The sequence below is a fragment of the Arvicola amphibius genome, chromosome 2 (assembly GCF_903992535.2).
Source record: "Arvicola amphibius chromosome 2, mArvAmp1.2, whole genome shotgun sequence".
In the NCBI taxonomy this organism is placed as follows: Eukaryota; Metazoa; Chordata; class Mammalia; order Rodentia; family Cricetidae; genus Arvicola; species Arvicola amphibius.
Window position 1 is genome coordinate 128,146,646 of NC_052048.2, and position 27,567 is coordinate 128,174,212.

The 27,567-nt window shown below is 48.1% G+C and overlaps 1 protein-coding gene across 1 annotated transcript in view; it reads left to right on the forward strand.

The window, feature by feature from the left end:
- Galnt14 (polypeptide N-acetylgalactosaminyltransferase 14) overlaps positions 1 to 26,092 on the forward strand; it is a 219,116-nt gene extending 193,024 nt beyond the window's left edge. The window contains exons 10-15 of the mRNA XM_038319836.1: positions 7,625 to 7,751; positions 9,766 to 9,858; positions 13,966 to 14,049; positions 14,533 to 14,677; positions 23,621 to 23,740; positions 25,767 to 26,092. Of these exons, the coding sequence (XP_038175764.1) occupies positions 7,625 to 7,751; positions 9,766 to 9,858; positions 13,966 to 14,049; positions 14,533 to 14,677; positions 23,621 to 23,740; positions 25,767 to 25,925 (728 nt within the window). The 3' untranslated portion in view covers positions 25,926 to 26,092. The remainder of the gene's footprint in view (positions 1 to 7,624; positions 7,752 to 9,765; positions 9,859 to 13,965; positions 14,050 to 14,532; positions 14,678 to 23,620; positions 23,741 to 25,766) is intronic.
- Positions 26,093 to 27,567: the final 1,475 nt, after the last annotated feature.

The window sequence follows — 27,567 nt, forward strand, 5'->3', positions numbered from 1 at the left end:
GGTACAGGAAGAACTCACACTGTGAGATCAGCCAGGAGTTAAGTCTAAAGACCAGAGTTATCAGTAAGTACCCTTGGGAAAGTTACCTCACCTCACAGAGCCTGTTTCTGGGGCTTGAACGTGGAAGCAGTGATCTGCTCCCCAAAAGGATACCCACACTCCACATACCTGGATCCTGTTAGGATGTGGCCCAGTGTGACACAAAGCTTTTAGGTAATGAGATGAGCTCACTAATCGATGATCTGAAGTTAGGGGGCTTTGCAAACACATCCAGTCTTTTATCACAGGATCTCTAAAATCACAGTGCTTCCTTAGGCAGCGGGGGGGGGGGGACAGAAGTCAGGTGCCATGCTCCCAAGGAACATCAGCAGCTGTTAGTTAGAAGATAGAAGAGACAACCGGAAGTAACTGGAAGGAGTTCTGGGCCATTGACCGGCAAGGAAAAGCGAGCCTAAGTCCCATAGCCCTAAGGAACTTCTGAAAACACTGAATGAGCTTCATAGCAAATTCTCCTTCAGGGCATCCATGAAGGAACACAGTCCTGCTGACACCTGCAGCCATGTAAGACAGAGGAGAGGCCCCTCCCAAGCCCTCTAAGTCTGGAGTGAATCATTAAAAAGAGCGTAAAAAACTCATCACGTGTCTCTCGTGGGGCTGCGTGAAGACAGCCGAGTCTCTGCTCCAGCAGTGTTGGCTGCCTTCCCTTCAGGATGACATGAGCAATGTCCAATAAAGGAGGGCTCTGCGCCCCTACCGAGATGCAGCAGTACCCACGCTTTTGCTTGATTAGGGAAATGGCCTCAGTGAGGAAGAACACTCCCAATTGAGGAGATACCACCTTTCTCCAGACAGAATGCCAGCTAAAGCATCTTGATTCGTAATGCTCTTTGGGCTGTTCTGCTAGAGCTCGGTGCCACCTCTGATTCTCCAGGTCTGGCGGTGACACCACAAGCCACCCATTGCTGCTCCTCCTCAATGTCCCAAATGATTTCAAATAGGGACACCAGTTGCTTATTTGCCAGCAGAGATTGGAAAGTTAAAGGGTTTTTGTAGTCACATGGCCATGAGTGACCATTGTGGACACGTAGTCAATACTTGTCCAGAAGCAGGGACCTGGGTAGAGCCTCCGTTGTGTGTCCTGGATGTGAGATGGAATGCAGTTTGGCTCACATATCCAAAACTGTCTTTTGTCGGCCAATAAGATGAACTCTGTCAAACCAGAGCATTCACTGAAGGACAACAATGGCTTACTTTACTCTGTGATGCTATAGGACTATTAATACTATGCTGGGTGGCTTATAAGAAACAGATTTATCTCTTACTATCTCTGAAAGTGGGAAGTCCAAGATTGAGGCGCCTGCATCTGGAGAAGGTTTGCTTGCTTTATCATCCCATGGCAAAATGAAGAAGCAGGAGAACACACTATGGGCAGGAGGAGTATAGAGGGCGCATTCACCCTTTTATAGAAATAGATTCCTGTGATAGCAAGCTCATTCCCTAGATAACAGTATTAATCCATTCACCAGAGCCGGTCCCTCATGACCCCTCAGAAGTCTTGTGTTTTCAACTGTTTTGCTTTGGAGATTAAATCTGCAACCCAGGAACATGAGGAGGAATACATACAGACCTTAGCACAGAGCTCGTTTCTTGGTTTGGTAAAAGCTGGGAAATGGAAAATTGCTGAATTACCTGCCGCATAAGTAAGGGCAGATCTATGAATGACAATAGCCAAGTGAATGTCTCTTCTGCCCACCGCTGTCTCCCTTTAAACTATCAACAAGTTTAAGCTGGAAAAAGAGTAGAATAGCTAAAGTGATTGCCTACATAAGATTTTGATGATCCATTTAAAGCAAGGACCTTGGAGCCAACAAGATGGCTCAGTGGGTAAAGCCCTTGTCCCAGAGCCCGAGGACCTGAGTTCAAACCCCAGAAACTACATATGGAAGAAGAGAAGCAACACCCAAAGGTTGTTTTCTGATGGCCATACACATTTTGTGGCATTGGTGCACATGTGTAGACCCCCCCACACACACACCCCACACTCCATCACACACTGAATAAATAAATGAAGAATAAACAGAACCAGTACAAATAGCTGTTCTTGTGCAAATTGGTGCCCTTTGCCTTTGTTAGAAAGCAGGCTCCAGGGCTGGAGAGATGGCTCAGAGGTTAAGAGCACAGACTGCTCTTCCAGGGGTCCTGAGTTCAGTTCCTAGCAACCACATGGTGGCTCACAACCACCTGTAATGAGATCAGGTGCCCTCTTCTGGTGTGCAGGCAGAATACTGTATACATAATAAGTCTTTAAAAAAAGAAATAAAAAAGAAAGCAGGCTACAAAATGAAGTGTACTTCCTGGGGAAAGAGCCTCTCGCTGTCCCCTGAATTCCTGCCCACCACTCACAGGCTCATCAGATGGGAGTTGAGTCTAATGAAAGGTGAGGCTCTAGGAGGTGGTAAAACCAGCTGATGGGTTGATGAGGAGATAGAAGACAAGAGAAGGGAATGCGGGGCATGAGGGCAATTTGCTCTCAAATATTCATCTGAAGTTCAAAGAATAAGATCCCATCACAGTGCCCCCGGTGAGGATGGAGTAATTGCACACCTCCCTGCCTGGAGCGCAGGGTAGATCTGGGTCTGTGTGACATTCATCACCAGGGAGATGATGCAGGGCCGGCGAGAACTCCTGCAGGCTCTCCGTACAAATCTCTGGCTCCTTCCAGCCTCACCGAAGAGATGATAGCCCTGTATGAGTGCAAGCCTGGAGAGCAAGGCTCTGAGGATGTGTGGCTTCACACCTCAGCCTCTGTGAACCTGGCATTTGTCCAAGCCCTCAGGATCGGCCAACCTTCCCAAAGGCTTTCATGAAACTGCCAACCAAGCAGGTCAGGCGTATGCGCAAGAGCAGTTGCTCATCCTTCTGAAGTCACGGTACTGATAAAGGCAGGCTCTTTGGACATCCTGGAATTTAAGAATTCCACAGAGTGGTGCTTATAAGTCATTACACCAGCCTGAAAACGCCACACTGTGCCCCTCAGACAGCCTCTTGACTCAAGCAACAATACCGGAACCCATGACAGGTCACATGCCTCCCAAAACTCCAGTTACAACAGTCTAGGCTTGAGATCCGAGAAACCAAACTTATCCCAGGCCAAGATTCCTTCAAATAGAGCAGCTGGCCTGAAGGAGATCTGCGTTCGGTAGGGCTGGATGTGTGACTCGATGAGGCAGGAGTGGATTAGCTGATTGTGTGTTTTCTGCTTGTCCTACTTTGTGGGTGTCTTGAGGTCAGAATCTGTATCTGTATCTGGCCAGTAGCAGGTGCTCAGCTCTGAGGAAGAGGGCTGTCTAGAAAATGGAGCTGGGGAAAGTATCTGTTCCCAGTGCCCTGCTGTCAGTCACCCTACCAGAGCTGCCTTAGAGAACAAGCACACCAATGAGCACGGAGTGGGATCATTATGAAGATGGATAAGACACTACCTGGCCTTAGAAGCACAGGAAGGTGCTATTGCCTCCCTTGGCTAAGGTCTGAAGAATTGGACTAGCTTGAGTTTGAGCTCTAACACAGCACACAAGAAAGTGAATTGGGGGACGATGGGCTTAGGGGAGGAAAGATGGCAGGGACTGTGGGGTGATGCTGAGAGATGTAGACGAGGTGGCATGGTGGCTTGTGTGTCTCTCTGAAGTGTCAGCTGTCCCTGCTGTCAATCACTGCATCCTGAAGGAAAGCTGGGGCTGCTGACATGTGAGTCTGCGGTGTCCTTGAGTGGGCCCTGGAATCAGACAATGAAGCATTCAGTGATGGAAAAACATTCTGTGACCATGTCCCAGAGGAAAGGAGAAGAGAGGGACAAAGGGCCAGGTGATGGAACTGTTTAAGACTGGAGACTACATCACCAGTGGTGGGCAGGTATCTTAGTTAGGATTTCTATTGCTGTGAAGAGACACCATGACCACGGCAACTCATAAATGAAAAACTTTTAATTGAGGTTTAGTCCGTTATCATCATGGTGGGGAGCATGGTGGCATGCAGGCAGATGTGGTGCTGGAGAAGTAGCTGAGAGTCCTACATCTTGTAGGCAACAGGAAGTTGACTGTCACACTGGGCAGTATCCTGAGCATAGGAAACTTCAAAGCCTGCTCCCACAGGGACACACTTCCTCCAACGAGGCCACACCTACTCCAACAAAGCCGTACCTTTTAATAGTGCCACTCCTATGAAATTGGGGTACCAATTACATTCAAACTACCATAGCAGGGGTTAATGGACTCTGAAAAAAAACTGAGCAGAGAAACTGCAGGGAAAGAGGTAGTTTATAGGGTGGGGAGGATGGGATTGTGATTGTAGGAATTTGCTTTTCAAATGTGGGGACATATGTCTCATTTGAATACATGGAAAAGAAGACGCTAGCTGAAACACATGCATCTGTTTAGAGAAAGGCTGGCACAAAGTGTGTAGCTTATATCCCATAATCCAGCCCATCATCTCATTTGTTGGGCTTTATAGAGGTTTCCTTTTTAGAAACTAGAGCAGACCCTTCTTGGGGTTCCTGGAGAAGAGTGGATTGGAGAACACACCAAAAAGAAGACTCAGTCCCACACGGATGGACAGGATTCCACATCTGACCTCTGAGATACCTTGTTGTAGTGTCTGGACAAGATGTGGGTTGCAGCAGCTGAACCACACCTTGCTTAGGTGACTCTCAAACACTAGTCTCAGACAGTGATGTAGCCGAATGCCAATTCTCTATATCTGGGACCTTTGAGGAGACGCAAAATCTCCAGTATTAAGTTAATAGGCTCCAGGGTCTCCTGTCGTGTTGACAGAGTGAGGGGGAAGCAGGAAGTAGCCTGGGAAGAAGCACACCCAGGTGGGTGATGTCAGTGGCTGAGTTTTCAAGAGATTGCCTTCCCCAAAGTGAATGGTGCTCCATTCACAGACATTCTCATAAGTCTCTTCCATTTGATGCAGACAGCAGTTCTGTGGGGCAGTTTGACAGTCTTGGTTTAACTCACAAGATCAAGATCAAGCCTCAGCAAGTGGAAGCCTGCTTTCCCAAGGATGTATCTAACAGGCCACTACAGATGTGGTAGACAAAGCCAAGTTCTTCCTGTGTCTTCTCTCTGTTTTTCTGGGTGCAGCCTGTCTGGGAGAGGCAGGCAGAGCTGCAGGTATTGAAAGGGTGGAGTAGGCTTGGTCTAAAGGAAGTCCTGCCTGCAAGAGAGGGGCAGAGGGGGACAAAAAAGGTTGCAGAGACCATGTGAGAGCAGGAAAGGGGAGGGGGAATCCTGGCCTTGGTGCCTGCTCTGAGCGCTGGGGCGATGGAGATATGGCAGGACATGGGAGGAAAGCAGAAGAGAAAGGCCATGTGAGGTAACCTAGGGAGACTGAAAGGTGGGACCCAGGCTGCTGGAGGTATGCTGGCATGTGACAGAGAGGCCCTGAAATACCTACATAACCATTCTCTGTCCCTGGACTAGGACTGTGTCACAGGGGCAGCCACTCGGGTATTTCCCCCCCCCCCTTAAGGAGCCTGTCCCCATACATGAGCTTCAGTACAGAAGCATGGGCCAGGCAGGGAGTCCCACAAATTAGATATTGCTTTTTCTCCCCTTTCTACCACTGATGTGCCCATTAGGGTGGGGGATGGGAACAGGAATCTGAACAGACTCAGTAAGGGGAGCATTGTGTATAGAGAATTTTAAAGTAGCCATACAGCTGTCTTAAGATGCTTTTCATTTAATTTTTTTGCCTCTTTGTCAAAAGTCAGGTGTTTGAAGGTGTGTGGATTAATATCTGGGTCTTCAATTTGATTGCATTGGTCCACCTATCTGTTTTTATGCCAATATCAGGCTGTTTTCAGTATGGTAGCTCTGTAGTAGAGTTTGAAGTCAGGGATTGTGTTGCCTCCAGAAGTTCTTCTATTGCACAGGATTGTTTTGGCTATTCTGGGTTTTTTTTTTTTTTTTTGCTTTTCCATATGAAGTTGAGTACTGTTCTTTCGAGGTCTGTGAAGAATTTTGCTGGGATTTTGCTGGACAATTGCATTGAATCTGTAGATTGCTTTTGATAAGATTGCCATTTTTACTATATTAATTCTACCTATTCAAGAGCATGGGAGATCTTTCTACTTTCTGGTGTTTTCTTCAATTTCTTTCTTCAAAGATTTAAAGTCCTTGTCATACAAGTCTTCCACTTGTTTGGTTAGAGTTACTCCGAGATATTTTATGTTATTTGTGGCTATTGTGAAGGGTGGTGTTTCTCTGATTTCTTTCTCTGATTTCAACTCTGAGATTCTATCTTACGCCTGTAAGAATGGCCAAGATGACCAAAAACACTGATGACAACTTATGCTAGAGAGGTTGTGGGGTAAAGGGAACACTCCTACATTGCTGGTGGGAGTGCAAGCTGATACAGCCCTTTTGGATATCAGTATGGTGATTTTTCAGAAGACTAGGAAACAACCTTCCTCAAGGCTCAGCAATACCACTCTTGTGTATATATCCATAGTATGCTCAATCGCACCACAAGGACGTGTGCTCAACTATGTTCATAGCAGCATTGTTTGTCATAGACAGAACCTGAAAACAACCTAAATGCCTCTTGACTGAAGAATGAACAAGGAAAATGTGGTACATTTACACAATGGAGTACTACACAGCAGAAAAAAATAATGACATCTTGAAATTTGCAGGCAAATGGTTGGAGCTAGAAAACATCATATTGAGTAAGGTAACCCAGACCCAGAAAGACAGTTATCACATGTACTCACTCATAAGTGGTTTTTAAACATAAAGCAAGAAAAACCAGTCTACAAACCACAATCCCAGAGAACCTAGACAACAATGAGGACCTAAGAGAGACATACGTGGATCTAATCTACATGGAAAGTAGAAAAAGACAAGATCTCCTGAGTAAATTGGGAGCATGGGGATCATGGGAGAGGGTTGGAGGGGAGGAGAGAGGCAGGGAGAGGAGCAGAGAAAAATGTAGAGCTCAATAAAAGCAATAAAAAGAGATGCTTTTCAGTGTCACCTCACACAGGCAGTTTCAAACAATGACAGTGAAGAAATAATCCTCAGTCCCTTTCTCCCTGCTGCTACCACCTGCCTGGTTCCCTGGGGCTAACGTTGAAACAAAAATCTGGCCTGGAGCCGACCTGCTCTGAGTAGCTCCAACAGAAAACCTCACTAACCGCAGCCTTTTCTGACTGCATCCCATCTTCCGCCGCTCAGCAGCAAACAGGAAGAGGTAGATGTATCACCTTGGTTCTGTAGACTCAACTCAGGTCTTCAGGCTAAACCACCTCGCCAGTCTCATCCTCCGTCTTTGTCCTAACTACGTGTGATCATAGAGGGTGACTGTGACTGATTTTCCACACCGAAGCCGTTGTCCTGTGTCATATCCCAAAGCAAGCCTTTCATTATCTCCCAAACATCCCACTAGGGTACCCCACATCTCCATGCTGTCTATTGGGCAATTCCAGGTCCAGTCTTCATGGTATTGTACTGGAATTTAGATGTGCTCCCAAATAACTGTAGGATTTGATTTTAGATGCCCGTGAAGCCCCAGGCTCAGTATAGAAAGACTGGCAAGTAATGGGAGAAATACGGATGTCTTGCAGAAATCTCCTTCCGAGTGTGGATGTGTGGAGGCAGCCTAGAGATCATCCCCTGCAGCCGGGTGGGGCACGTCTTCAGGAAAAAGCATCCATATAATTTCCCTGATGGAAACGCCAACACATACATAAAGTAAGTGCGGGCCCTGGCCTAATGTGTATGGACGGTAGCAAGGTGAGAGAGGCCAAGGATTTGCAACGGAGTCTGAGCTCTGCCAGGCAGTCTGAGCGCCCTGGATGATGCAGTTGTATGCCTACAACTCCGACTGCCTGAGCAATTGGCATTAGTGTCAAGGCTTCCGTAGGGTATCTCTAAGACTTGAGAAGTCCCACCAAGCCCACCCACACCTACCTCATTCCCTAGAACTTCAGTAATTGAAGTCCCTGGTTAGGTCCATCCTGCAGGGATTTGCCTCTAGGCGCTTGGCAAGGGGAGCGGAAACAGCTGGGTAGCTCGGGGAGCCATCCCTGGGAAGAGAGAAGAGATGGGAAACACTGGAGAGAGCAGCATTGTGCCTGCTCCAGGACCTTCTGCTAGACTAGAAGAATCCAGAGGGGGCATTCCTGATAATCCAGCTCCAGGGCTTCTCCTCTCAAGCAACATCCCTATTCCACAGATGCAGAAGTCCATGACTCTTGCCTGTCCCTCCTCCTTTCTCCTTTTCCCTCCTACATCTCCTCAATATTTCTCTTTAGCTTTCTCTTGTTCAAACATTCCCGTATGTCTATTTTTCTTAGGATTTAAAAGCAATTATATGTATATGCACAGAGAAGGGAGACATACGTGTGGATGGAGCTGCTTTTTGTGGCCAGAGAAGAGCTGAAGTCCCAGGCAGTTAGTTCACCGCCTAATGTGGTTGCTGAGAACCAATCAAATTTGAGTCCTTCACAAGAACAGTGCCCACTTAACTGCTGAGTCATCTTTCTAGCCCCTGACTCTCTTAAAAATATGTTTCTTTGATCTTCTTGTCTCTTGACATCCCGGTGCTTCACTCACCTCCCTAATCAGGTCCTCTTTCCTTTCCTGCTCTTTGGTCCATTTGCCTTGGGGAGGAAGCTTCCCATCCTTTGATTTTTTTTGACTTACTTATTTATGGTATTCTTTCATGATTTATCACCCATGTGAATGGGTGTGTATTGTATCCCGACACAGCTAGCTCAGGAGGCCTATTTGAGATTGGGCTTTGGCCAGGAAGCATCCTTGCAGGGCAGTGGTGGGTGGGCCATTCTGGTCAGAGAAAAGAGGCAAGGTGTTTGTAAAGCAGTTTCCAGTTTTCAGATAGTGAAACCACTCATAGGGGCTAGCCAGGTGATTTTAACTCATAGTTGTCTGTGTTTAACTCTCCTTTCAGAATCCAGCTCAGAAGGGTTTGCCATACTCCTCTATCAAATGTCTGTGCTCTAAAGTAGACCTAAGAACCTGGAGGAGCAAGTCGGTATTATTAGACCCATGTTCCCTTTCTCCTGTGCGCGTCAGCTTCCCAGACCCACCAGCCCTCGTTATTTTTTGATCTCTCTTCTCTTGACTTCAGGGATCTTCCTGGGACCTCTGACTGCTCAATGATGACAACCATTCCCTCTTCTGCCTCTTCTTCTTCTATGGTCAGACTCAAACATACAGGCAAAATGCTGAAAGAGATAGCTTGATTACTAATCCCTTACGTGTGACCACTGCTTGGCCCGTGTGTGCACCGACCTTACTTTTGGGGAGCTGGGACCTCAACATGTCCCCTGTGGGAAAGTGGAAGACCTTGGAGCAAGAGCTCACTAACCAAGCAGACCCAGAGGTTAGCTGGTCCTCACAAGCCCCACCTTTTACTCAGATTGACAGGCAGCAAATGATAAACCTACCTTTCCTGGCTCTTTTCTGCTTTCTTGAGAGTCACCGAAGTTCAGTTTCTGGTGTGATTTTTTTTTTCCTGATCTGTATCTTTTGGGAAAAGGCTGTTGGTACTACTGAAGTCCTACATCTTGGAATACCTTCAGAGATAGGGACACTTGCTTGTGCTCTGTATTCTAAAAACAACGATGTGAACACCTCTGTTTTGGTGGCTGCTGTCAACTTTGCCCCATGTGTTTACTTCACCTGGGAATGTCCACAGGTGATTCCCAGATGAGCTCCCTCTTGAGACTCCTTATCGCCCTAGGAACACCAAGAGGACAGCTGAAGTGTGGATGGATGAATACAAACAGTACTACTACGCAGCCCGACCTTTCGCCCTGGAGAGACCCTTCGGGAAGTAAGTGTGCACTGACTGAGGAAGGCAGAGAAGTGAGAGGGACTTCACCTCAGGGGCTCATCGCCTTAGCTGACTCCGGAGTCTCCTCCAGGCTGATTTCAGGTCCCTTTATGCTCTGCTCTGTTCTGGGTATGCAGGGTGTTTGCCAGCTATCCCGTGATTCCACTCCTCCATGACCACTCCAGTAGAGGGAGTTGAGCATAGCCTTGCATGGTAGATGGATAGCTGTTTGCAGGAAGGTAATGTGGGTTACTGGTCCCTCCAAATCCTTCCTCGACTTCTTTGCCCCTCCAAGCTTAAGCTCCAGCCCTCCTTACTACATGCACACATATCTTCTTCAGCAATAGTCAAGCTTCATAGGCGAAGACAAGAGGGGAAGAAGAAATGTTTATTAAATGCTAGGTACACTGCTCCATACAGAATCTCTTTACTCTTCCCTAAGCTCTGAGAGATGCACTTGCCTAGCCCTGATTGACAGGTAAGGAGACTGAGGTTTCTGTAGTGAGTACGGATCACCCCCGAAGGTTCACAACACACTGATTCCCAAACCATATGATTTTGCACTTCTCAGCCCCAAGCTGGCTGAAGGAAGAAAAAAATCGCAACTTCCCTCAGTTTTTTGTGTTCCTTGGGGAGGAGGCGGGGCCACCATGGCATTTTCTCCTACTCCTCTCTCTCACTCATCATAGAAGGCCGTTGAGCAGGTGGGCTTTTGAAGCCTAAACCTCTAGGGTTGGGTTCATCCCTGCATCAGAGGACGAGATCGGAGCCAGCCAAAGTGATTTGTACCTCCGCCATCACAGTCCAGATCCACTCTCCAGTTTGCTTGCTCCACCTCTCCTGAGGCATTGCATCCTGAAGCACGTCACAACTCTGGGTCCCATCAGCCTCACTCCTTCATCCTCCCCCCCTTCCCATGTGGGATTCCTTCTACTCTTACTTCAAGACAGGACCTCGGGGAGTTTGGTCCCCCAATCTTTTGTTTGTTTGGTTTGGTTTTTTTCCAAGTCGGGGTTTCTCTGTGTAGCAAGCCTGGCTGTCCTGGAACTCGCTCTGTAGACCAGGCTGGCCTCAAACTCACCAAGATCCGACTGCCTCTGCCTCCCAAGTGTTGGAATTAAAGGCGTGTGCCACCACCACTGCCCAACTTGGTCTTCCAATCTTTTGCTCCTTTGTTCATCTTGTAACACCTTCCCCTACACACATGCACGCACACAATGCTTTTGTACCTCTTCCTCCCCCTGTGCAAGGCTGCTGGACAGTCTTGTGGAATTTTCAGAATCTCTGACTTGATGGTACTTCATGGCCGTGTTGTCAGCAAAGTCACATGATCCCTCCTGGCCCTGCTCTTTCCTAACCAGCTCAAACCCACTGCTGTTATTAAACCTTCTTCACTCTCTTCCCACCCCTGAACCCACCAGCTCCTTTCTTCCTCTTGCACAGATGACATCTAGTTTATGGATGAAATAGACAATATTGATTTCCCAAGACAAATCGGCCCATTAGCCTGGCCACAACTGTACCATCCTTCTCTCTCTCCTTTGTCTCTGTGGACAGGTGTGCTTCCAGAGGAAGTCTGACTTACTGATACAGGGTTTATGAGTGAATGCATTTATTCATAAATCAACACTTATCACATTCCCGCAGTCTGCATTCATCTCCTCCAGCTTGCTGTGCAGAGCCCCTCAAATTTTAATGAGCCCACAGAACTCCCAGGGAGTGTGTTAGAACATGGAATCTGATTCCTGTGGTCCATGTTTCTAATAAGTTCCCACATGATACTGCACTGTTGGCAGAGGGTCCTTTTTGGAGGAACAAGTTTCCACGGAGCAGTTCCTAAACTAACCTGACAATGGAATTGCCTGCAGATCTCCAAAATCTCTGCTGCCTGATCTCATTCTCCAGAGGACTCATTTGCATGGCTTTCAAATTAGTAGAGTGTCCAGCCCTGCAGCCGGGGGCGCATGCCTGTGTCCAGGCACCTCCTCTCTACAACCTAGGTTTACTTCTCCTGTACCCTTCCCTTCCATGTTTGCATCTACTCCTTGACTTGAAAGAAAATACACAATAATAGCTACCTGTATGACAGCATTGCTCACCTCCTCTCTGCCTGTCTTCTGCCTGCCCAGGACCAAGCATCATGGTGTAGTGTCCATCTGTGCTGCCTCCTCTGAACCCTGTGGCTATTTACACCAGGCTTAACCCAACACCCTCCCTTCTGGAGTACCCCTGGATCCTGGGCTTCTTTCTGCTGTTCCTGAATCCTATGTCCTCCATCCCAACTCCACGCTTAGTTTCTTCTTCCCGCCCCTGGTCTTCCTCTGAGGCTCTGTCCTAAATCATCTTCTTATTAACTATACATCCTTCCAGTGACATTGCCACATTTATTCACCACCGTGTTTCTAACCACAACCTTTCCTCTGGGCTGCAGTTTCTTCTGCCCAAGTATCAAATGGCCACTTCTGCCTTGGTGTCTCCCAGACATCTCTAGTGGAACAAGTCCTAAGCTAACCTCATTAAGTTTGTTCCTGAATCTGTCCCTCACCCTGTATTTCCCATCCAACTCCACAGTCTTTCTTACACCATGTGTGTCAAGTCGCAATTCTGGATATCACCGTAGTTCCCCATCCTTGACTTGTCTGAGTGATCACCATGTCCTGATGCTGCTGCTTCATTCAAAGCCCAAGAACCCAGGCTCTTTCTGAACACAGTGCATCAAGCATACTAAAAGCATGCTATCCTTTCCCTGAGAAGCTGAGAGGTCTGGTGAGGGGGTGTGCTATATGCTTTAAGAAGTCTCGAGGCTGGGGCTGAAGTTCAGTGGTAGAGCAGTTGTCTAGATCTGCAGGAGGCTGTGGGTTTAAGTCCCAGCACAAGAAGGAGGGAAACTGGGAGGAAGAGGAGGAAAAGTAGTTTGAATGAAGTCTTGAAGAGAGAAAGGGATGGGAGGAAGGGGGTTGGGCAGAAGGCAAGGCTACTGCCATTAGCTTCCCATTGAGGACAAGGTTTGACTAGGTACTTAGGTCAAAAGAGTAGAGAGGATTGACCATCTCCATTCCCACCCAATTCACTAAAAAGGGTATAATGATCCCCAGGATTGTACAGTCACCTTCTACCTGACCTCTGTCCCCACTTCTGCTCCAACTGGCCTACTCCAGAAGCAGTGGTAAGATTTCCTTAAAGCATCCCTAAGTCATGCTCTGCACAGGGCCCATTAGTCCATCCCAGTGCCCTTGAGATAGAGCTGACACCCTTCAGCAGTGCCTCCTGTGGATCTCCATGGACTCACTTCCCCCATTCACAGGGACTTCTGTTTTAAGGTCACATGGCCAGTGTTGCTCCTGTGGCAGAACTTTCTGACTTGTTCACAGCACTGATCTCTGCTTTCTTATCCACCCCATCTACAGCAGGACCCCTGCCTCACCCACCCTTTGACTTCTCTAGATGGCTCCACTTCCTTCCACATTCCAGCATCAATAGGCACTTGAGGACCATGGTACCCATCAAACAAGAACACACCTCCAAGGTGTCTTTGTGCCCTGTCTTCGGGGTCACATGGCCTATGATACTTGAATCACTATCTTGTACTACTCTTCCGAAGCGTTTATATCTAACACTCAATGCAGTGCCTGTCACGTGGGATGTTCAGCAACTATTGGATGAACAAATGTGTGATGAGACCCCAAGACCATCCAGAGAAGGGGGTGCTCTGGGAATGGGGCAGTCAGGAAGGGTATTCCAACCACAGAAGGACCGGAAGTGAGGGTAGATCCAGAGTCCCAGCAGTGAATTATTAATGACATATTCAGTGTTCTTGCAGTTTAGCCTTTAATGAAGATGCCAAAGACCCTCAATTCCATTTTCAAAGAAAAGCACAAGTCCTTGCTGTCATTACTACATCATCAAGAGACAAAGCGACTTACTTTCATAGGCCTGTCTGGAGCTGGAGAAATCTCTGCTTGGTTCATTGACACAGCACCCTCTAGAGATGTGTGGCTGTAGAGCGTGCCACTGGTGGTAGTGGTGGGGGGGGGACACTGCTGTGATTATTGCCTCTGATGGCTGTGTTTTGTCTCTGTGTCCCACCCTCCGACCTCATCATTCCAGCATTGAGAACAGGCTGAACCTAAGGAAGAATCTACACTGCCAGACCTTCAAGTGGTACCTGGAGAATGTCTACCCAGAACTCAGGTATACCTATCTGCTGGAACCAGAGCTAGCTACAAGAAGAGGCCCTTGTCTGACCTGGCCTGGGAGAGACATGACCCATGGCTGATTGGAGGGGAGTTTTTAAGTCTATGAAGGACTGAGCAGACCAATCAGTCCCGCTTGTCCTGAACCAGAGAAGTGTGTTGAACTTAGTAGTGTGAGAGACTGGACTTAGGTGATAGCAGAATTTCTCTGTCACTGGGGGTGGTGCCCTGGGCTGTGCTAAGAGCATAGGATTGGTGACATAGACTCCATCCTAGACATCTATCTGCTGTGTGGCTGCTGAGGGTCCCTTGCTGCATCACGCCCACAGCATCCTTCCTCTGAGCGGTGCTGCCGACCTTTGTGGCAGCTCCAGGGACGATGGCTCTGCCCTCTCAAAACACACCCCTAATATCTCTAGCAGTTAGCAGCATTAATGTCAAAAGCAGTGTATTCTCATCTGTCCCTGTGGCTTCCCTACAGGGTGCCCTCAGACTCCTCCATCCAGAGGGGCAATATCCGGCAGAGGCAGAAGTGCCTGGAGTCTCAAAAGCAGAAAAACCAAGAGACTCCACACCTCAGGCTAAGCCCCTGCACCAAGGTCAAAGGAGAAGAAGCAAAGTCTCAGGTAGAGCGACTGGTTGGGGTCATAGATCTACATGCCACTGGGGTAGAAATATCCAGATTAGCTTCGGTTCCTGCTTTGGCCTGACGCCAGGGGTCCAGAATGGAGCAGAGGACACTTCTTACTTGACCACTGGCTTTTCTCTACTTGATGACCAAATACATGGAATGCCTTTGAAAGATGGCTTCCAAGTGACATCTGCCCTTAGGAAATGGTCCAGTCATTTAACAGGAACTCAAAGAGACTGGCATCTATCTCCTACCTACAGGCAGTAGACATGGGGTTGGGTCAGACAGGGAAAGTCACACCAGCTAACTCTGCAAAGAGGAAAAGAAGCCTGCTGCTAGACGTTGAGACAAGAGGCCCACACGGTGAGTCCCACAAGTGTCTTCCAGGCCATCGTATTAGATTTGGCTACACGACAGCCATCCACTGCTTTCTCCCCGAGCACCTGTTTCCCCTATGTCTGTAGATTGCTTGGGGCCCTTTCCCAGGAAGCTCTCCTTGTTGCTTGCTTGTTTGTCAACAGAGCACACCCTGTCCAATCCATGTGGTATCCCCCTTCTGAAGCGAGGCCTGCTCTTTTCAAGGTCACTGACAAATTCACGGCCTATCTCAGCCACGGTAGCACTTGGCCAAGCACGGCCATCACCTAACTCCCCTCTCTGTCTTGTGATTCCACAGGATCTCTGCCTTCTTCTCCTCCTGTCAGGGTTCGTGCCTAGGTCTTCTCCCCAGCTTTGTGTGTTTGCTGAAGTTCTCAGTCCACTCTTTTTTTTTTGCTCTATAAACTCTTGGAGTTATTACCCATATTTTCAGCTTTGAGCGGCTCCTGTTTATTGATTCACAAATTCTGTGCCTTCATGCATCATTTATTCACTCAACAGACGTTGTTAACTCTGAAGATGCAGAAGGGCAAGGCTAGGCTGCGGGAGGAAACGTGGAAGCAGCCACTGTGATCTAATCTGTGCCCTGAGCGTTTGTCACTGATGCTATAGAGACAGAGATGTGGCTTCCAAGTTCTGGAGGAGCATTGCAAAGTTGTCCCTGAGGACTCGAAAATGGTCTGTGTTTGAGACAGAAGAAGAAACAGACAAGGCCAGGAAGGGAAGAGAGGGTGACCCAGGAGAGACAGCACATACTACAACCTGGTGGGAAGTACAAGGATAGGCGTTAGGGAAACTGAGGCCGGAGGATAGAGTGAGGGCGAGTGGATTCTGAGACTGGAGAGAAGCAAGAGCTGGATTACTGTCTGTCTTCCTGAGGAAGTTGAGTTTTGTCCTCATTAGTGAGAGCGCTGTCAGGTCCCAGTAGAGGGCTCCGGAAACAGACGGTTCACAGTTAAAGATCTTCTCCCGGGACTGTGGCTCAAACGCAGGGTGGTTGAGTCAGACTCCTCTGTGATTTAACTCTACAGCTGGCCATGAGCACCCAGGATACCTGCAATGCACAAGTCTCTGCCCTTGGCACCCTTTGCCCTTGTGCCATGCTTCCAAATCTTACAAGTGCCTTGGTCCCTCTTCCTCCTATAGAACCCCGTGTCTGCAGCCCACCATGTTCTCATGCCCACCCTCATTTATTCCTGATAGCTCCATTTCCCCAAGACCAGCTCTGCTGACTTTGGGAGCAAGGTAATTCTTTTTTAAAGTTCCTGTTGAAAACCTTTAAGTTAGATTATGGCCACAGCCTAGGTGTTCCTCCTGCTCTGTCCCTCATCCCTGCTTAGTATGTGGTCTCTAAACCGTCGTCCCAAACTCCAGCACAGCCTTCAGTGGCTCTCTGTTGTTCACAAGAATCTACACTCTCAGACCTGGCTGTGGCTTAAAATGACTTTGCCAGAAGCAGCCTCTGCTCCAAATGGGGCAGTGGAAGTGGTGTGGGAGTTAGATTAGACTAGAAAGGAAAGGAAATGGACACCAAATGGGGGTGTCAATTTTACTTTAGGTGTGGCTGCCTGGATGACAGCAACACACTTTGCTCTAGTGACACTTTGTAAAGCATTGTGAGTAGGTGACACATCTCTGTGATTCTGAGTGCGGGTGTGGCTCACGGGAATTCCATCAGTCAGAATGTTGTCTGACCCCTTCCCCTGGACAGGATTCACTTACTTGGTCTATCCCCAGCTGAGCGGAGCCTTTCTGGAACTTGCCAACTTTGGTTATATAAGGAGGTAGGAGAGAAGGCCACCAACTCTCTGGGCTTCAGAGAGGGTTCTTTAATACCCAGTCTCAGGAGAGGTAGCAAGGTCATGTTTATCTGGAGGAGAATGGCCCATCCCAGCTGCCCTTCCTGAGGTAGGAGGAAGGCAGGCAGTGGCAGGCACTTGGGGCCATGGAGGAAAGGCCTGTAGGTATACAGTGCTCTCTCCTTGAGGCAGTGTAGGCTGCCGCTCTGCTTTACTTTGAGATAATGGCTGATTTCTGTGACTTTCAGGTACTAGATTATCGGGAGATAGAAAATAGTTCGGTTAACCTCAGCAGACTAGACTTGTAGCTTCTTGGGTACCCCATTACCTGCTGGGGAGACAAGGTGGGCTCATTCAGAATTAGACACAGCCCATTCTCCAAGGGTACACAGCCCAGCTGCAGGACTGAGCTTCACTTTCAAGTACTCAGAAGGAAATCCACATGAGCTTTTCAGCCAACATCATCTCCGTGAGATGAACACAGTGCACAGCTGTTGTGTGTTTTTGTAGGAGTGACTTGAGATCTTTCCTCTTCTTAGGCTCCTCTTCCTCATTCCCCATAAATCTCCATTATTGTCATCCTTTATCTCAACCCTGTCTACAAACATCAGGCACTTGGGGTGGTCCTTTCCTCTTAACACAGCTCTGTCCCCTCCTATCTTCATCTTTACTACCATTCTTGACTCAGCCTGTCCAGAGGGTGTATACCTACCCTTGGATTCTTTCAGCATCTCTTCCTGCATCCACCTCTTCAGTCACTGAGCATCCATAGCAAGGGAGTGATCCAAGAGCCAGATGAAGTAGATATTTCTCCTACCCCTGCTTCACAACTGATGCCACCAAGGGTCCCAAAGATTGACTATTGTCACATACTAGTGATGACCTCCCCCCACACCAACTCTGGTACTTGTTACAGCCAAGTCATAATTCCAGAGCTTTAGTGGTTGTTTAGTCATGGGAGAAGACACCTACCTATGACATTCCTCTTCAAGGTTATAAATATCAAAACAGTTAACCAGTTTCATCTTGACACGAGAAGCTGGCAAGAGGGTCTTCGTTATAGCCAATTCCCAGTGACAAATCCAAAAGCAAAGGCCATGCCTTTGTAAGAAGGTCCAGAGTCAATAGACAACAATGTCCTCCCTAACATTTATGAGAGTCTGGGGCAAGAGTGTGACTAGAGGCCTATGTCCCACAAATGTCACACCATACTCTAGAGACATATGCTATCCTGGTTTACTGCGTTTGCCTGGCTCCAGTTTCTTCCCATTTATGGCTCCATCCTACATGATGAAGTCTAAGCTTTCATATTCAAGTATAATCATGTTCCTCTGAAAGCCTAGGTTTACATACTAGAGACACAGCCTACCCTAAGAGGACAAACCCAGTCATTGGCTCAACACAGATCCTGATCAGGTTGGAGCCATTGGGTGGATGTTCTAGAGCCCTGCATTATGAAGAGAGGGATAAGGAAGTCAAAATTCTGTCTCTAGATAACATTCACTCACCAAGTAGATGACACCCAGGGACTGAACTGTACTTGTGCCTGAAAGATAGTCCTTTGATTTAGTTTGGTTTTTGTTGACAGGGCTGGCACTCAAACCCCAGAGCCTTATGGCTCTCCAACCATGCTACATGCCCAGCATGAAGGCTATTTAATCCAGTAGTTCTAATAATTGTTCGTCCTCCACACAAACCCGTCCATTCCATACCCCGTCTCACCTTTCTACTTGCTGGCTTGTCATCCTTGGCAGCAAAATGCTGAATTCAAATGTTTCAAAGGTGCTGGCAAACTGATGCCCTGGGGTAATCCGAGAGGCATACATCATGCATCCAAAAGCCTGTGAAGCCCCAGAAGTCTCTAGGCTAATACTTTTCCTCTTAACTTCACTGAATTCTCTGGAAAAAAATATCCATGAAAGGTAGAAAGAAGACATGCTCTACTCTGGTTTTTATTCCAAATTAAAGTAGGGGTAACATAAGACAACTTGTGATATATTCTTCCCCCGCCCAGCCAGGAGTGGCTTAGGCTCCTGGTTTGTGGATCAGAAGGCAGCATCTTGGAACCCCAAGGGCAGATATGATTGAAAGGGCTCCGCAGATCAGCGGGGACACGAACACCTCCAGGGTAGAGAACTCAAGTCTACCTCTGAGCACGCTGCCAGCCCATTGTCTCCTGCCCCTTCTTCCCCAGACTTCCTCATCACAGCCTGGGAATAGCCCCTCAAAAGAGGCATGGCAGCCTCTCTCTGGGAGAGTTCCTGAAGGAGAGTCTAAAGGGACATACCTTTCTTGCCTTGCTCTCAGTCATTGGTATCACCATCACAAACAGTAACCAAGCCTTTGCTAAATGGAAATCACTACTCTGAATATACACATATTAACCATGTATTCTATATAGTGGCCCTCTTACTAGAGGGACTTGTAGTCTCTGCATATGGTACCTGAGGTTACAGAAGCAACCAAGAGTTTACAAAGTTATTAAGCCAGTGAGCAGGGATCCCAGTGATGGTAATTGCCCAGAGATCAACCCTTTGGTACAACAAAGCAAAGTGGGTATGGGGCTTTAATCCCGCATATAAGCTATTCCAGCCATGTAGGAGAAGACAGGATGGAAACAAAGGGACGACCTCAAGCATGAGGCCAGTGACGATTCTAATCAAGAAAAATATACATCTAGGGATCTGCTGGGTCACCCTGATGCCTCTAGGCTGGGAGTCATCTCTAAGGTGAGGTCTGTGCCTGTGCAGCCAAGGAAGAGAGTGACCCAACGTGGCCTGTCAGTCATTTTTGCTGTTGTAAACACCGTGACTCATCCCTTAGAGGTCTTGTACTGAATTCAAGGTTTCATTGGACCTGGCTCATTTACTCCAGGCATGTGTCTGAAAGGAGCCCTTCAGAGGTGTGTCTGTGGCCTGATAGATTTTCCTGTGTGATCTGCAGAGGACATCCGGTGGCCCTGAGTCCTCTACTTGGGTCCTTCTCATCTAAGGAGAGCTCACACACAGAGTGAGCCCAGCAGCTGCTCCCAGTGTTGCTCAGAGTAACCATCGACCACTTTGATCCTCACTTCTATGAAACTGTACCTAAGTAAATAGAGCATGAGCATGAGGGGGCTCGACCCACCTGTGCCCTTGAAAAGCTCTAACCTCAACAAGACCAGCAACGCTGTCCTGTGCCCCCTGTGTCTTCTCTGTTGTGTAACAGTCACTTCACAGAAGACACTTAGAAACACGGAACCCACCATCACCAGTAAAGGGCATCAGCTCCTGCTTGCTAACAACCTGGTCACCTTTCCTGGTTGCGCCTCACCCAACATTCCTTCATGCAAGAACACACCACTCTTGGTGCTAGTACACACAGCCAGGACCAGGATCTCGGCTAAGTGCTCAGCAGGCATGATCTTGTTTGCTCCTTACAATAGCCTCTCAGATGGGCCATGCCTGTTATCACCCCCCACATGACAGATTGGGTGAGCTAGGCACAAGTATACTAACCAGGACGTACTGAACGATATCTAAGAGTTTAGGTGTAGGTTTGCAGAGACTATCTCCAGGTAGCTTTGGCATGGTTGTCCTTAGGGGTGGATCATTCCTTGTTGTGGGACTGTTCTGTGCCTTCAGGATATTTACCAGTGTCCCTGCCCCCTCACTAAATGCCTATAGAACTCAGTCTCAATAATCCAGAAATGTCTCCAGACACTGCCAGACATTTGTTCAGTGGGGTGGAGAGTAAAGTCTCCTGGCTCTAGGTTGATGTTTTCCTGTCTGTCCGGGAATGGGGCCCTGGGCCTTTCCAAGGTCAGCACCTCTGCCTGGCACCCCCCTCTCTTAGTTCTTGGTACATCTTAGGAAAATCTTTCCTCCCTAGTTTTCTATCCAGCTCAAAACAGTAAGTCCCAGGCCAGACAGGGACCACAGTGGTCCCTTTGCTTCCCAGCTTTCCCAGCTGCAGCCGCGGGACTTTGCCTGGGAGAGAAGACGTCTCTCTGGGCCATCAGGCGCTCTGTTCCAGCCGTGGGGGGAGCGTGTCCTCTGAGTAGTGTCCCAAGGACCAGGGGCAAACCTCTCTCCTCAGCCCATCCCCATAGAGAGCCAAAGCCATTCACACCAGCCCTTAGATGGGTCCTTGGGTTACCTTCCCTGGGGGTGGAGAGGGACATCCATCCATCATGAACAGCTCTTCTGCCAGGCTCTGCAGGAGCCATCAATAGAGGGTCCTACAATCCTTAATGGAGGACAGATCTGGCTGAGTACTCCTGCTGCATCCTTTCCGTTTGTTGGTCTGTTTTCTGGAGCTGAGCACTGAACTTGGCCTTGCTTGCTAGGTATACATGCTATCACTTAGCTGAAACTCCAGCCCTGCCCTCAGTGACTACCTTCTTAGGGTACACGGACTCGGGGTTTATTGAATAAACCTGTTCATCATGAGTTCCTCTGGGAAGTGTGGGGAAACAGAATGGGACATGGACTCTTTGCTTTAGTTCTTCCTATCCACCTGCTCCTGACCACTGCTTCCCACTCCTCTTCCTTCTGCTTAAAGATGGGGTCAGAAATCAGCCCACCTCTGGGAGATTAAATATTAGGAAAACCCCAGAAAGTACACTTGTGTAGGGAGTGTGTGTACGTGTGTGTGTGCACCTGTGTTGTGTGTGTGTGTGTGTACACCTGTGCTGTGTATGTGTCTGTGCATGTGCCTGGATGTGTGTGTGCCTGCGTGTGTGCAAGCACATGTGTGTGTATCTATGTGTGTGCTTGCATGTGTGTATGTAGTGTAAGGAATGTGTGTGTGTGTGTGTGTGCGTGTGTGTAAGAGCAACAAGCACTACTTTTAACCACAGCCATTTCTCTAGCCTCCTTGTATAAGGACTTTGTGATAATTTCCTGCTCACAGTTCCGTTTTGCAGACCCTTAGAGTAGCCTTTCTTAGACTCGGGCCCAAGTATGCTCTGGTGTGTCCCTTCTCAAGAGGCATTTCTGAATATAGAGTCTCAGATGTCAAAAGAACCCATCCCTGCTACTTTTAGGCCCTTGGGGTGTTAAAAAGAAGACTGACAAGGTATGCTTTTAGAAACTAGGGTGCGTTTTAAGTTTCTATGTTTAATCCCTTAATGCTTTTAACACAAACAATATAATGCCATGCATTGTGGTGAGCGTATGATAATGACAGGATTTATTTTTGAAATGTTAATTTGTGCTTCCCAGTGGGCTACAGAGCAATAACAGAAGAGACTAACTCATTTTTTTCCATCACTGACTTAAGCCTTATTTTCAGGGGAGGGTAAAATCTGACAAACTTCTGGCCAATTGTCCTGTAGGCCCACGAATGGCTCCCTGCAGCTCTGCCCTTGGACACAGCCCGTGGGCCTTTATCCTTCCCTCAAGGAGAAAGAGTCTCAGCCCCAAATGTAGGTTACCATTCTAGATTACACTCCCGATACCTAGGGCACCAGAGTCATTTGCCCAGTGTCCCAGCCCAGTCTCAAGACCCATGTGGATGTCATGCCTGGCTTTGGCCTCTCAAGTGGATAAAGTCACTAATACACATATCTAGACCCAAAGAAGGACATTTAGGGAATGTCTGTGCTCAAATATACACACTAGAGGAGGGAAGAGAAGGTAGTAGACAGCCGAGAAGCTAATGCTATGCATGTCCTGGAGCTTGGTACGGCATTCATAAAGCACGGTCCTGTATTCATAGTCTTGTCTCAACTCCCATAAAATGTTACGGATAACGCCACATGAGTATGTCAGGGTCTGAAGAAGACAGACCAGAAAGTAGTGTCACCCCTAATACGGTATGGGAGTTGAAATGAGTATGAATACAGGTGACACTCTTCAGGAACAGTTGGCCCTATTTCTACAAGGTGTCTGCTCTTCATTGGCATTGGCCAAAAAAGAGCTCATGAGTGGCCTGGTCCAAAGACAGAAGGCCACTTTATGCATGGGGATGTAATGGAGAAATGATGCAGGCCCTGGCAGCAGTTACACTAGGGCTTACTGTCTCCCAACATGGCAACTATAGAGTACTTGGGCTTGTGAAACAATCTGCCACATTGGTGTCTTGCAGTGACCTCACAGAATGCACCCTCCCCCACCCCTTTCCCTAGTCCGTCAGAACTCTAGCTTGCTGATCTGGTTTCTCTACCTTCTCCCCCTACAGGGGTTGAAGGGCAGAATCCTTTGACTTGTCAGACTGTGAGCACTCTCTCAAATAGCATCATCTTTCATAACTCGTTTCTTTTCCTTGTCTCCATTGCCTCCCCTGAGTGTTTCCTTTCCCTTTACCCTTCCATCTGCCCCTCGTCATAGCTTTCATGTCCTCAGGGCACTGACTTGGAATCCCTTTCAAAGAAGAGGGGACACGCTAAAGACATCTGGGCCTGTCAGGCATCTGTCTGAAGTGTTAAATGTCAGCAACAGGCTCCCCTGGAGACATTGTCTCCAAGCAGACTCTGGAGAGCATATGGCTCTGCTAAGGTGTTGTTCAGGCTGCTGCCCAAAGTCAGAATTGTTCTGCAGCTTCCGGCATTCACCTGCATGTCCCTGGCTCAGGACCCAACATGGGATGTGGGGACAGGGACTTCATGGCAGTCTTCATCCTTTGAGTAGCATCCTACTAGGTGACCTTGTCCATGATCATTACTTCCTGGGATCCATGGAACTTGTTATCCATCTGTATGGGCCATCACCCATAGGCATGGTGGTACGCCATAGCTGGTGGCTGTCCCACGCCTGAGTAAGTCTCCCTGGTCTCCTCAGGTGTGGGCTTTCACGTACACTCAGCAGATCATCCAGGAAGAGCTGTGCCTCTCTGTTGTCACCCTGTTCCCCGGCGCCCCGGTGGTTCTTGTCATGTGCAAGAATGGGGATGAAAGGCAGGTAAGTGCTCAGCCGGCCCTGGGGTGGGTGGGATTGGGGGTGGTCCAGCCTCCTTAATGTGACTGGGGTGGGTGGGATTGGGGGTGGTCCAGCCTCCTTAATGTGACTGGGGTGGGTGGGATTGGGGGGTGGTCTAGCCTCCTTAATGTGACTGGGGTGGGTGGGATTGGGGGTGGTCCAGCCTCCTTAATGTGACTGGGGTGGGTGGGATTGGGGGTGGTCCAGCCTCCTTAATGTGACTGGGGTGGGTGGGATTGGGGGTGGTCCAGCCTCCTTAATGTGACTGGGGTGGGTGGGATTGGGGGTGGTCCAGCCTCCTTAATGTGACTGGAGTGGGTGGGATTGGGGGTGGTCCAGCCTCCTTAATGTGACTGGGGTGGGTGGGATTGGAGGTGGTCCAGCCTCCTTAATGTGACTGGGGTGGGTGGGATTGGGGGTGGTCCAGCCTCCTTAATGTGACTGGGGTGGGTGGGATTGGGGGTGGTCCAGCCTCTGTAAAGTGACTGGGGTAGGGTGAGATTGGAAGTGGTCTAGCCTCTGTAAAGTGACTGGGGTGGGTGGAATTGGAGGTGGTCCAGCCTCTGTAAAGTGACTGGAGTAGGGTGGAGTTGGGGGTGGTCCATGCTCTGTAAAGTGACTGGTGTGGGTGGGATTGGGAGTGGTCCAGCCTCCATAATGTAACTGGGGTAGGGCAGGGTTGGGAGTGGTCCGGCCTCTGTAATGTGACTGGGCTAGGGTGGGACTGAGAGTAGTCCAGCCTCCATAAAGTGACTGGGGTGGATTTAAGTCTTTTCTAGTAGGAAGAAGAGAGGACATATTGAAAAAGGAAGGGTTAATAAGTAAGAAGCCTTCCAGTCAGATTCATGGGTAGGACTCCTTCAAGGGTGTCAGTAGTAGAGGCTATGCTGGTCCCACTGCTCAGTGAATACCTGCAAGTCTGCAGACTTTAGCTAATCTTACCAGGCCTGCTCACTTTGTATGTTCCTGTTGCTGCTGTGTCTCCTACCTGGACTCTTAGCCAAGAGCCAGGGCCATAGGTGTAAACTGGTGAATCTGCACTTTGGGCTTTTTCAGTTGTGTCCGAGATGCATGCCGCCCCTTTAGCAGCATGTGCTTGGAATGTGCTCAGTGTCCTGCCCAGATATGGATCCTGAGATTCAAGAGCTCATTCTGCAGCTGAGTGTGGCACATGGTGGGTCACTGTATCTGAGATTTCCCCTTCTCTTCTCCAAAAGGGGGCTGATGTAACCCAAAGGAACTGTGGGGAGCAAGCATTGCAATGTTCTCTATGGAGTCCAGAACTCAGTGTCTGCTTGGGTATGAGTCCATCCCTCTGTCCTTATCACATATGACAGAGTCAAGGGACACTGCCTGAGAATCACTTCTTGTGGGCTCTTGGCACAGACTTTGAAGAAGTCCCCTGCTGCCCCATCTGCCCCATCTGTTCTTTCTCCTCTAACTTTTTCCTAAAGAAAGACATGGAACATGAACTTTTTTTTCTGCTCCTGTATCTAACTCAGTTCACATTTTCTATTCTGCTCCTTGGAAAAGTATTGCCTTCTGATGAGTTTTCCTAGCAAACACTGATATATCTTTTGACATTTTAAATCCCATTTTCCAAAGACTAGAACTGGAGCCCTGGCTCAGTGGGTTAAAGGTACTTGCAACCAGGCCTGTCCATCTGAGTTTAATTTCTGGAGATACATGCAATGGAAAGAGAAAGGCAACTCTGACAAGTTGTATTCTGGCCTACACACACACACACACACACACACACATACACACACACACACAAATAAGTAAATACATACAAATTTTAAATGTAATAAAAAATAAAAACCCTGCTGCATAGCAGAATAATTAATGGCACTTTTCTTCCTTCGTGAGACCGTGAAGTCACATCTCTGGCTGACCACATGTGGCGTCACCCCTTCTGATAACTCCTGAGTGATTTATATTATCCATGGAACCCATGGCTTTAGCTGGGGAAAATGAGCTTATTCTTTTCTCCCCTCTGTCTCCTCAGCAATGGATGAAGACAGGTGCTCGCATTGAGCATATGGCATCCCACCTCTGCCTGGACACAGACATGTTCGGAGACAGCAGCGAGGATGGCAAAGAGGTCGTCGTTAATCCTTGTGAGTCATCACTCATGAGCCAGCACTGGGACATTGTGAGCTCATGAGGACCCTAGGCGGATCCAGCTGCGGATCAGGGATGGTGCTTCCCTGGACCAAAATAAACTGGAACCCAGACTGTGAACAGCCCATGTCTGCACCAGGTGCCCTTGACTGGAGGTAGAGCAAAGTCCCCCAGGACAGGAGCAACTGACTCAGGGAAGATGGAGGGGAAGGTGACAAACCAGCAGGGCTCAGCAACACCCTCATGTGTGCAATATTGTGACAGTCCATCCTGGCTAGGTTTTCTGAATGGAACCTGGAGATGGAGATCTGATGGGAAGTGTTTGCTGTACCCTTTCTTACAAAACAAGGCACCTTATGGGGGCCAGAAAGAAGAACTCCTTGTTGCTGTACCAGAACCACATGGAGGGATGAGGAATGGCGATGGCTTTCAGAACAAATAAAGTTAATATTTGAAGTTGTCCTTCAATAACTCATGCTGCTTTTTCAGCTAACTCAGGACCTGAGCTGAGCTCCCCGTTGAATTAGGGTGGGGCATCTTTGTGGCAGAATGGATCAAGAAGCCAGGAAGATGGGAACCTTGGGCCCTTATTCTAGGTTACCACCAACCTTTAACCTTTAACCTTTAACCTTTAACCTTTAGGGGACTGGCAAGATGGCTCAGTGGGTAAAGGGACTTGCCATCAAGCCTGATGACTTACCTATGATCTCTCAGGCCCATGTGGTAGAAGGAGAGAACTGATTCTTACGAATTGCCTTCTGACCTGTACACGCGCGCACACACACACACACACACACACACACACACACACACACACACACACAGTCATCAAAATGTAGGCCCACACTCCTAGTACCACATACAAATAAATGAATGTTATCATTTTTAAGACACTTCAGAGCTGGAAGATGGGCCTATTTTGTAAAGTGTTTAACTTGAATCCATGAGTTTCAACCTTAAAACCTATGTAAAAAAAAGATGAGTACACTCTTACAATGTAGAAAAAAAAAAAGATGTAGTACACTCTTATAATCCCAAAACTAGAAAGGCAGTATCAAGTGAATTTATGGGACTTGGTAGCCAGCCAGCCAGTCTAGTCTACTGGGCCAGTTCCAGGCAGTGAAAAGCCCTGTCTCAAAACAATAACACCACCAATGAAATAAAACAAAACAAAACATGACAGACAGTACTTGAGGAAAAACATCCAAGACTGACTTTTAATCTCCATTTACATATGTAGACACACACACATACACATGCCAACCTGTGCACACAGACATGTAATACACATACATACATACACAAGGCACTCTGCTCTTTTGGTCCACTGCTTCCTATTTATGTTACCATGATGGGACCAGATGAGAGGTTGTGCCTCTAGAAGCTTCTAGGTTACTATGGAGACCCTGATTTGGTAGATCTTTCACGGAGTTCAATCTTTTTGGCTAAGTCTGACGTCTCTGCTTGTTTAAAGCACTGTCATAGAGTGTCTGTCCATAAAGAGCCTTGTAGCCAGTAGCCCTTAGCTATAGGAATTTTCTGCTGTAATAAAACCATTTTCTGGTGTCTTCTGGGATTGGTTAGAGTCGCTGTCTTAGGGTTTCTATTGCTGAGAAGAGACAACACGACCACAGCAACTCTAAAAGGAAAACATGTAATTGGGCTGGCTTACAGTTTAAGAGGTT